Raw genomic sequence first — 11,022 nt, 5'->3', positions numbered from 1 at the left:
GAATGCTCAGCATTTATTTATTTACAGCGCATTTTCACAATAGTAATCAGTTTACCGGCAGTATAAAACGTTCATCGATACGCTCCTAGGTAACAAAAGAGTCACACACTTTGCGTAGGCAGGTATTAGTTGTTTTAAATGCTGTTATATTTTAAAAACAATACCTATCTCATGCTCAAATGTCAACAGTACGTCAATTGTGGCAACAAAATATTGTTGTATTATTGTCTGTATCGTGTAGCCTAAACTATACACAATGAATCACGTAAGTCATTCTATGCCGAACATGAACGCGGGCCATGCGACCAGCATGGACTCGGGGGATACCCGAACCACTGCCAATCTCTCCTGTTCGTCGTCTATGAAGACCTCTGGCGGTATGCCTAAGTTGGATTACAAGCTTGCACCTTTCGTAAGTAACATCTTGTGGAGCTTAATTCTCTGTATCAAATTATTGACTATCATGAGTGTCAGCATTTGACCTTAATGAATAAATGATTTGATTTTACTTCAATAAAACATGGTGTTTGCAGAACATGCGCTGGATCCACGGCTACAACAACAAAGTGGAGGTGATCAATCTGAACAGCTACGGCAGCACTATTGTCTTCTATGCCGCTGCCAACTGTGGCGTCCTCTACAACTGGACCAGGCATCAGATGAGAATATTGCAAGGACATGTTAGAACTATTATATTATTTATTAGGATGTTAAGTCCGACTCAAGACTTAAGGTAAATAAAACACTTCAAACACACAAACAAAAACAATTCAAGAGAAGACATTTTGTGTATCCTCCTTTCTAAGTAGCTACGTTGTCATTAAAAGTATCAAACAAAAATCCGAACTCCATTTCAGTCAGGTTATTTATTTGAAATTGAGAATCACTGTTCGCAAAGTTAACCGCAGATTCTCAAGCTCTCTGGTAGGCTTCCAAAGCACTCCAACTAAACAGTTCATTTTAAACCTTTGCTTGTTATAGAGGCATGTTGTAACTGCTCTTGCTACGGACAAAAAGGGGAGATGGTTAATTACAGCCGACTCCGGCCCAGAGAACATTCTCATAATATGGGATAGCATCGACTTATTCCCTCAGAGGACTTTCTTCTCTCCCCACGGAGCTAATAAAATAGCTAAAGTGGCTTTGAGTGCTGATGCCAAGTATCTGATGACTATGGCTTATACGGCTGAAGCAGTTTCTCTTTATTGGTGGATATGGAGTTTTGGTGAAGCTCTCCCTCATGGTGAGTTTTGAAGTCTTTTCATAGAGTTTTATGGTTTCGTTATGCTATTTGCGGCCGTTTAAGCTATTATATTGTGTGGTATTGTATGATAAATGCATTTTCAGCAATGCTCGACATCGATCTACCACGAGATTCTATATTAGAGATGTGCTTCAATCCATCGCTATCTGATCAATTCTTCATTATGACTAAATTGAATATTTGGATTGGGATTTCTAGGGTAAGTCCCGTTCAATCTACCTTGTCGCTTTTTATGACCACTGTTTGCACCTTAACGATAGTTTAATTGTCATATTTCAGAAAATCATAATTATAGAAAGAGGTCTGCCCAAAGAGACGGATAATTTCGAGTTAATAATCAGAATGGTGCCCAAAGATATAGGTACAGAATATGGCAGGTTTATGTGTCACACGTTTGTTGAGACGACTTCCCAGATCCTCGTGGCTACGGACCGAGGCGCCATCTTGGTGTACGGCTACACTATTGAATATAGTGAGAATGTCGATATATCTCCGGCTGATTTTGAACAGTTGAGGTACATTAAAGTGCTTAAACTGGAGAAGAAGAGGATAAACGTCATCAAGAGTATTGATGAGTAAGTAGAGTACCTGTACCTTTATTCTTTTATTGTTTGTAACGAGACGGTACCTAAGCGAGAATAATATTCCACGGGTGTGTCCGTTGAAAAGTAACCGTCCAGAAAGTTGGCTCTAGACTACAAAGTGTTTAGTAACTTTATTTGTAGTTTTTGGTGTTTGTTTTGAAACTAGGTATACCGTTTAAGTTATGTTTTTAATTGTGTCAACAAATTTACTTTTTCGATATTCGATTATGAAAAGACGATTATTTGTTCGTTTTCCAGAGTGATAATAACAGGCAATAACATCGGAGAGATACGCTTCTACGACAACCAGCTGAAGCTGTTGTACTGGGTGCACGGGTTCCAGGTAGATAGTATCAGGACCCTCAGCTTCAACATACAACCAAGAAGCTACAAGATATTTGATCCAAAATGTAAGGTTTTACATCAGACTAACTGCCTAACACTAGCCTGAATCATATTGCGTTGGTGCCATCAGTTATGCCAGCCACACACACGGTCTCCGGTCTACCGGAGAGGCTCATAGTACAGGGTTGTCTAGGGAGGACAATCGCATGTCCTGCAGTTCGGAAAACTTCACATGTCCATTTTACCTGCACCAGCATACCTGCACAAGTAGACCTCTCCGGTAGACCGCAGCGTGTGTGCTCGCCATTAGCTAGGTACATACATAGATTTTTGCCAAAGGAGATAATTAAATGTTACAGGCAAAAAGCGATGTCTTTGCTGGGAGAAAGTTAGGACAGAGATAGACAAAGTGACCGGCGTGGTGCAGCAGAAACTTCTCAAGATGGAGATCCCCACAGACGCTACAACCAGCGGGAAACCCTTCCTTGTCAGAGATTTCATTATAGGTGATGATTATACAGAGTTCCTACATACTTACGTACAAAATACTACCTGTTTAAACAAGAATTCACAGAGGTGTATGAAATGCATCCACGATTCGTCAATTACGATGTTAGTACCCATGTAATACTGGCGTAAATAAAATAAATGCAAGCCTATTGCCCTTTACGGGTACGATACCAAACTCTGTGCTGCTATTAAGAAATCTTTATATATATAATTCTTCTGTAAGTGTGTATGTCACTGAACTTCTCTTAAACGACTGAACAGATTTTGATTAAATTATTGTTTGTGTGTGTTCAAGGGGATCTGAGAATGGTTTAGATTCACAATTTTGTCCGCTGGACAATGCTTTTTTAATTAATTTTTAATTTATTAGACAGGACCACGTCTGTCGGGTCCGCTAGTATCTAATATAAACAAAACCATTAGTAAGTTAGTTTACTCGACCGCTTCGGGGAATCGAAGTCGACTACTGACCACGACACAGAAGCAATCAATAATTATAATTGAAACGTTTAGAAAATTAAGTAAATGTTGATTCTGTCAAAACATGAACGTTGTCATTGCAGGTACGTATAACCAAGGAGTCGGTTTTGTGGATTTTGTCGCAGAAAAAATGCAAACAATACTGGACAATAAAATATCACCAATCCTTTGTTTCACCGTGCACCCGGAAAAGTAAGTTACAGTATAATGATATCCAATACTCTAAGTAAAGTAATTATGAGTCTTAAATATGCCACAAGACTTGAGCCTTGAGGTCGTAAGCTGAATGACAGCTTCAGCGATGCCGTAACCAACGTAATTCGTAATGCTGATTAGTTGGTAGATACATATATGTATACTACAGATAGACTCGTCTTAGGTTATATCAACAAGAGTCTACTATCTATGTAGGTACGTGCTACGTGCAAGTTACCATTCTAGCCTTTAAAGCTGATTTCTTCAGAATGTTATTACAATTTCCAGGTCTTTTATCTGTCTGGGCTACTTGGACGGTATAGTAGAGTTGTACAACTACGTCCAACACAAGACGATAACGCGGCTGTCTCTGAGGAAACACTTCACAACCATAATCCCGGCCAAAGAAGACTCCATCAACAACACCGTGGAGATCATCACTCCTAAACTCTCCGTCACTTGCGTCAAGTATTCACCCTCAGGTTTAAATCTATATTTTTTAATCTTAGGTATACTCGCATCGTATCTTGAAAATCAATGCTCCGCAACTTACCTACGGTACCGTACGTTAAGGAGGGATACTGTCTTACTAGTGACTTGCTGTCAAGCTATTGACAAAGTCTTCGAAACTTAAAGTGTGTTCACTCACTGCTAGATCCACCTGCAACAATTTAGTCCACCAAAACAAAAATTCAATACCCATCATTGTTTGTATAATAGGTATCACCCTACCTAAATTTTAATATTACCTAGGTTTGCACCTCGCTTGCGGGTTGAATACTGGCGAGCTGTTATTTTTGGATCCAACGACGATAGACCTGCTCACTCCAAAGGCTTTCTTTGACACCAGCCACTGTATTAGACAGATCAGTTATAGCGTCGATTCCCTCACTCTGGCTATGGCTGTAAGTACACCCCTTACTATAGTCCGACAACTTAGTAAAGAGCTTTGTATGAAGGGTGCGCGGTATACAATTTTGCCGATAAATCGTGCATTACAAGGCTCTCTACTGACTTGTTGCATTATATCAAAACGTTTTTAATATTTTTTAACTATATTCAAAAATATAATCCTATTGTACATTATTTATGTAGGTATATACTCTTTATGATTATAATTGATTTATTAATACAGGACACTGGCAAAACAGTTTGCGTTTACAAGTACAACTGCAACACATTCAAATGGGTGTTCATCGGCAAGCATCGAGCACATTACAAGGACATTACGTCGTTAATATTCTTACCGGAGAAGAATCCAAGTGGGGACTACAAACTGGTGTCTCTAGGCAAGGACAGGATCATGGTGGAATACGACATTGGAGCCAGCACTGATGAATACTTGGAGATATTGAGCTTAGATCGCATGGAACAATCCGCGATACCGCTAGCAGGGATAGTGTGGCCTTCGCCTAAAGATCTCGATCCAGAACAGTACAGGACTAATCTACCCATGATTCTTGTAGCTAATGATGAGGTAAGATTTTTTTTTGCATCAACCTTCTAAAACTATATGAAGGTAAAAACACACACTACACACACACGGTACACAATCGCCCTTTTTTTACTTTAAAGTATTAAATTCTTTGTATTGAAACCAGCACAAGTACAAGATAGTGAACTACGGGACTACGATGACGTTGTCGACGGTCCTGGGTCCTCGCTACGACACTCCCGTATGCAAGATCCGCCTGGTGAACAGGGTCGAGGAGGGCGAAGAGCGCCAGTACTTGCTGTTCGCTACCAGAGACGTCATAGGGCTGCAGAAACTGCCGCTCGATGGTAACCCGTGGAAACATGTTGGCATGCTTGGACATCCGATAAAGGTGAGTATTTCGTAGGATTGTATTAGAATTTGAAGTGTAGTAGGTAGTAGTGTAGGTAAGTCGGGGCAAGGCGCTCCTCAAAAGAATCAGAGTTCTGAGTTCATCTCTGTGAGCCTGTGGTAAAGTGTGGTATGATCTAACAGCGTGAACCATTTGAAACGTAAAATTTTCGAGGCAATATAATCTTGGGTCCGACACGCTATAAGTAGTTGATTATACGCGTTAGTTAGTTCTCGTCTTTATTCTACTTGTTTAATTTGCAGATATTGAGCATGTGTTTCCGAGAAGATGAAGGGGTTTTGTTTACAATCGGCGAAAAAGATTCCACGATGATTCAATGGGCTGCCAATTTTAGGTACCAAAATATCCCATTAAAAATATGCGATTGTATTAAGACAGATAAATAAGTAAAGTTGATATCAACGGATAACGTGACGTTATCCGTTGCGGTTGCGGTTGTTATCACGCTAGTACAATTACACACGGTTCGATTCCCAAATAATGAAAATATTGGTGCAATACATAACACCTACTTAATTTACACATTCATAGTTCATATATTCATAGGTCTGTAGAATCATGGACCAAGACAGGTGGTGGAGACCTGGACCCTTACTACTGTCTAATCGAGGACATGCGGCCGGGCTGGCTGTTCCAGGAGATCAGAGATCTCTTCTACTACATCCAGATACTATGCCAGGGCACGTTCTCACCTGCCATGAGACGCGTCAAGGACTACATTCCAATAGACTCGCTACCGGATTTGATGAGGGCACTTGGATTTTTCCCATCAGATTATGAGGTAGGCACTACCGCTACTCAATATTCAGATGTAAATTCTGAGAGTTAATGTTTAATATCAAGCATAATGGAACCGATGGATGACGAAATGGCGTGCAGAATAAATGGGTACCCATCTAGAAATTAACCACGGCTTTACTACTTACACCAGTTTTAAATCAACACGGTAGCTGGTGTCAAAGTATAAATCGGACAATCGCGGGTCATTTTGTTTTAAGTACTCATGAACTCGAGCTTATAATTAGGCGTGGCTCTTTAATTGTACAGGTAGAAAATCTATTAGTAGAAGCTAAACACAAAGTGTACCTGCGTACGCCTGTGACGGAGATAGATTTCGAGGAGTTTGTGAAACTGTATCTAAACCACCGGCCGGCGTTCGGAGAGAACTACAAACGTATTAGGACTTCCTTCAGGATCTTCGCGGACATGAATGAAGACGGCCCGTATATGCTGAGAGATGAATTTATTGACATGCTCACGCTGAATGGTAACTGTATTGGAGATGACACAATTTTTGACTATTTTTTACTCATGATTTATTTCTCCATCCGTCCTACGTGAAACGATGCCACTGACTTTCATGAGGCGTAGTGGTAGTAGTCGCTTTCAGGCGAAAGGTATCGAATTCCGATTATTACACGGAACAAGTATTTGAGTGTTTAGTGCCAGTTTAACACCTTATGAAGTGTCGAATAAGCTATTTGCTAGATAAAGTGACAGCAAATGTACGAAAACAACTGTCAATATTCCATGTAATAAGCTCTCATAACTGATATTTATACAAAAGTGGTGTTAACGGCCCTTAATCTTTTATTTTTTCATAGGTGAACACTTCTCCCGGGAATTGACTTGGTATCTACTGTCTATTCTCTGTGGCCACAGTTTTGAAGACAGAGCCATGATGCTCGACGAAGACTTCTCTTTCTTACCACAGGTTAATATGTATATTATTCAATAACTAATTTATGTACTACTAGCTTTTACCCGCGACTTCGTCCGCCACCTGAATTTTCCCGGGGTAAAAATTAGCCTATGTCCTTTCTCGTGTATCAAAATATCTCCATACCAAATTTCATGTAATTGTTTCAGTAGTTTGGGCGTGATTGAGTAACAGACAGACAGAGTTACTTTCGCATCTATACTTATAATAAATCTGTAGAGAGGTCAATTCTGTACATTGAATATATTTAAAAAAAAACCAATGGGGGATGTTTAGTAACGGATACTGATACCGAATCTGCAATTTATAATTTTCTTTTCTGTCTGTCTGTCTGTCTGTCCTCCGTCTGTATGTGACGCTATCACGTAAAAACTACCGGATAGAATGCACTGAAATTTGGTATATGCATAGATTAAGTAGTGGAGCAGTTCCTAGGATACTTTTTATAGCATAAAATTTAAAAAAAAATTAGAAAATTGAAAAATATACGTAGAAATCGTTTGAACCTGCGTTTCCCTATAGAGACCATAGATGGCGTTACAATCCATTTCACAACATTCGCATAAAGTTAACGCGGCGCCTGCCGTATCGATACCTGTTGTTCGCACCAACCAATAGATGGCGTTATAGCTCGCAACAAAGCATGTTTTTTCTAATTAATTTGTTTTGATGGCTTTATTGTAAAAAAATACCTTTGAAACATGCTATACATTTATAAGATTTTTAAACATAAATGTTGTATGATATATTACACAAAAATGTTGGTTTACGTGGGTCCGGTGCGGTCGGGATATCCTAGATGGCAACCGAGTAATTTCGTTTGTTGTTCGCCGCAACTAACAGATGGCGTTGTTGTTCGAAACACATAACCAAATTAATTGGTTGCATTAAGGAAATAAATTGTATAGCTATGAAACAAACTACGTGGTAAGTTTTAAAAAATAAACAACGGATGATATATAAAAAATAATTACGGGTTACGCGGTTTCGGACGTATCATCGCAAGTAAACATTATTACGCGTGTGAAGAGCTCCGGCGCAGATAGGTCTGTCTGTACCTATTATAATATTCTGAATCCAGACGGGTAAGCAATGGTCAGTCTATAATAAGGTTATAATATTTTACACTGTAAACTGGTACGGATACAGACGAGAGCGGAAAAGAAGGTAACCACAGGAAATCAGGCCTGCCTGAGCCTGTGTCACATTGTGTGCCCTTCGGGTCCCTTTCGTATATAACCATTAGATGACAAAAGAGTTGTTAGCATTTTTATGTGTATCGAGTGCTTCGCAATTCGCGTGCTCAAACGAATAAGCAACAGTACGAAATTCACGCGAGCGGAGCCGCACGGGTCAGCTAGTTTATAATATTAGTATGGATTAACTCATTACATAATAGCTTCTACATATAAAGCGGATGGAGACGACCCGCGAAGCACGCTAGCTTTTATTTTTATTAAAAAGCTGCCTATAAAATGCTTACAAATACGAAGTCATACCCACAGAGAAACCTATTTTCTGTAATTTAAAACTCAACTTCGTTTTAACAGGAGATCACATTCCAAGACTTTGTGAACGAAATAATTGGAATGCAAGAAATAACAGAGAATTTATCAGAGACATACTCGAATGTGGGCTCCACTGTCTCCCTGTTCCTGAGTGAATCTTCAGGCTCTGAAGAAATGATTGAAAATAAATAATATATTATTATATCTTTATTGTTGTCTTATCATAATATATTACATTCAATTAACATTTACAATAATTTGTCACATAATTTCATAAAAATATGGATTCCAATGGGTAAATCTATTGCAAGCTTCTGAACATAACATTTTGTACCTTATTTGTCAACATTTTAGTTAATTGTACAAATTTTATTGCTTTAAAAATGACTACTTTACACTTTTTTTGAAATGCAGATAAACAAATACATTAATAAGCATTACTTGGCTCAAATACATTATAAAACTTTGATGGGAGAGAAACAGTTTATTCTCCATAATAACAATATGACACTGGGCATATTTTTTGGTAGTAACTGTTCAACATTTATTTGAAAGCCCATGATAGCTCATTTAAATGAATCGACTATGGTAAAAGTATATGGTGGCACACCAGCCTGGGGCCAGAAGGAAACTCAATCTGAGAGCTGCTCACATACTATCCTATTGCTTCAGAAGTTAGCCACCAGTTCTACTCCTCATACTAAAGTCATTATTTGTATGTATGTGCACCACAAAATATGCCCAATGTGTTAACAATCTTACTAAAATACAACACTCATCAGTGAATTACATGCAGCTGCAATATACTACATAGATAAAATACTAAATTCAAATTGTTGCATGGCTTACTCAATTTAACTAAATACAATTACAATCATGTAATAAAAGCAAATCTTTCCAATTTCCACATTCATTAAACTTATAAAACCATATTTTATTCTAAAATTAATCTAATTAAGTCACATTTTATGAAACTGAAGCAATATTTACAATAGAAGATAGAATTGTAGCAAGATAGTTATGCTACTTTTTAAAATTAATACCTTGGTCAAAAACAAAAGAAAATATCATTAAGAACTAATTAGCTGTACAAACCAAGTGAAAAAGTACATGAATACTTATACATTGGCAACAATAATTTAATTTACTAAGTTGAACGCACACATGAAATCAACTCACAGCACATACCACAAAGTTTGTAATGTCTGTTCCATAGACAATAAAGCAGTCTCTAAGTTAGGCTTGAACCGTGAAGGTTTTATTTCTTCAGCAAGCCTCAGTCAGTTTTTAACCGCTTGGCTGGGGTTGTGGTGCCACTACTCTGTGAGTTGGAGTCTTCAGAGAAGTTCATTGGAGTTGAGGTGAACTCTGTGGGGCCCTGAGAGTCACTTACTGTAGAGAAACCTGAAAATTAGTAAAACATATTTAAGTTCCAACCTAATTTTTATGGTTTACAACAGAGCTAGGAAAAGTAAATAATATAGAATATAGGAATTACGAATAATATAGATAAACAATGGTATTTAAATAGATATTATAATAAGTTGTATGTTGATCTGGAGTTAAACAACATTTTCATCTTATTATCATAAATTTAAATGAGTAGAATCCAAGCAGTAATTTATTCACAGCATCAATTGGAATCACTATGCACTGCTTAATCTATCTCCAAAGATACAGACCTTGACCTACTTCCCTAGACCCGAAAGCTGTTTTAGAAATCTCGACTTTATTGTCACTGCCTAGTTTGATATCTTCTTTTATATTAGGTATTCAAAAAAAATAATAAAGTACAACACTCACATGTGTTCGAGTCTTCCGCCATGCCGAAGTTAGAGTTTGATGATTCGTGGACCTTCTTGGGCGTCAATGTGTTCTCCTTATTTTCTCGTTTAGCCGCGTGTTTCTTTTTCTGTTCATTCGTAGATATAGGAACCCATTTATAAATCTTCATAGTTGTTTCGCCAATTGTCACCCATTTTTTCTCCCTAAAATTGGTTGCAGTATTATTTCATTATCACAGAAAAACTACGAAAAAAATAATCGCCATAATATTTTTGCCTTACCAATGGCGAACTTTTTCCACAGCTTGCATGACCCTTTTGATATCATCTTTGACTCGATTTCTGGTTTCCGCGCGCACAGAACGAGACATTTTACTGGTTTATTTATGTTATGAACCAAAAAAACGCAGCAATTCTTACTACTGTTGTGAAAAATTGCCAAGCGAGTAATTTCAAACTTCGTTCTCACAAGCGGCGTTCTTTCCACTCATCCGCCATTGACTTTTTAATGGAGTTTGACAGTTTTTACGAGTTACGTTTTGTTGCGATTTTGATAACGTTCTCAAGTTTGTTTTTTAAATGTATGCTTATCGATACCTACTGCCTGTCAACATTTAAAAATAAACTATAATTATTGAAGTTATACTAATTATTTAAACTACGAAATAAAAACCTTAATAGTAAATAACAAAAAGTTTAATAATAAATCTTGAAACTGTAGTAGTTTAAAAAGTAGCAATAAAACGTTTTCTTACTACGTTTTATTTCGTAGTTTACGCTTATTT

At 37.8% G+C, this 11,022-nt stretch overlaps 2 protein-coding genes across 2 annotated transcripts; one reads left to right on the top strand and one right to left on the bottom strand.

Moving 5' to 3' along the window:
* Nucleotides 1-9: 9 nt before the first annotated feature.
* LOC142972153 (cilia- and flagella-associated protein 251-like) lies at nt 10-8,652 on the top strand. Its single transcript, XM_076112995.1, has 17 exons — nt 10-412; nt 534-680; nt 982-1,243; nt 1,348-1,463; nt 1,544-1,839; nt 2,107-2,258; nt 2,553-2,699; nt 3,267-3,375; nt 3,667-3,860; nt 4,132-4,283; nt 4,514-4,855; nt 4,980-5,204; nt 5,468-5,559; nt 5,772-6,006; nt 6,273-6,492; nt 6,830-6,939; nt 8,496-8,652. The coding sequence occupies exons 1-17, from the start codon at nt 257-259 to the stop codon at nt 8,643-8,645; spliced, it is 3,105 nt and encodes a 1,034-aa protein (XP_075969110.1). The 5' UTR covers nt 10-256; the 3' UTR covers nt 8,646-8,652.
* Nucleotides 8,648-10,739, bottom strand: BCL7-like (chromatin remodeling complex subunit BCL7B-like protein). The gene is made up of 3 exons (XM_076113002.1): nt 10,520-10,739; nt 10,257-10,441; nt 8,648-9,857 (listed from the first exon to the last, which is right to left on the bottom strand). The coding sequence occupies exons 1-3, from the start codon at nt 10,606-10,608 to the stop codon at nt 9,730-9,732; spliced, it is 402 nt and encodes a 133-aa protein (XP_075969117.1). The 5' UTR covers nt 10,609-10,739; the 3' UTR covers nt 8,648-9,729.
* Nucleotides 10,740-11,022: the final 283 nt, after the last annotated feature.

The sequence above is a fragment of the Anticarsia gemmatalis genome, chromosome 4 (genome assembly GCF_050436995.1).
Source record: "Anticarsia gemmatalis isolate Benzon Research Colony breed Stoneville strain chromosome 4, ilAntGemm2 primary, whole genome shotgun sequence".
NCBI classification, from domain to species: Eukaryota; Metazoa; Arthropoda; class Insecta; order Lepidoptera; family Erebidae; genus Anticarsia; species Anticarsia gemmatalis.
This window is presented reverse-complemented; position numbering and strand designations above follow the sequence as displayed.

Bases quoted from the DNA above. Each gene is read 5' to 3' on its own strand.
- BCL7-like (XM_076113002.1), bottom strand. From the start codon at position 10,608: ATGTCTCGTTCTGTGCGCGCGGAAACCAGAAATCGAGTCAAAGATGAT. The intron at 10,442-10,519 runs GTAAGGCAAAAA...AACCAATTTTAG, and splicing joins GTGGAAAAAGTTCGCCATTG to GGAGAAAAAATGGGTGACAA. The intron at 9,858-10,256 runs GTGAGTGTTGTA...ACTAATTTTCAG, and splicing joins GGCGGAAGACTCGAACACAT to GTTTCTCTACAGTAAGTGAC.
- LOC142972153 (XM_076112995.1), top strand. From the start codon at position 257: ATGAATCACGTAAGTCATTCTATGCCGAACATGAACGCGGGCCATGCG. The intron at 1,840-2,106 runs GTAAGTAGAGTA...TTCGTTTTCCAG, and splicing joins GTCATCAAGAGTATTGATGA to AGTGATAATAACAGGCAATA. The intron at 2,259-2,552 runs GTAAGGTTTTAC...TAAATGTTACAG, and splicing joins CAAGATATTTGATCCAAAAT to GCAAAAAGCGATGTCTTTGC.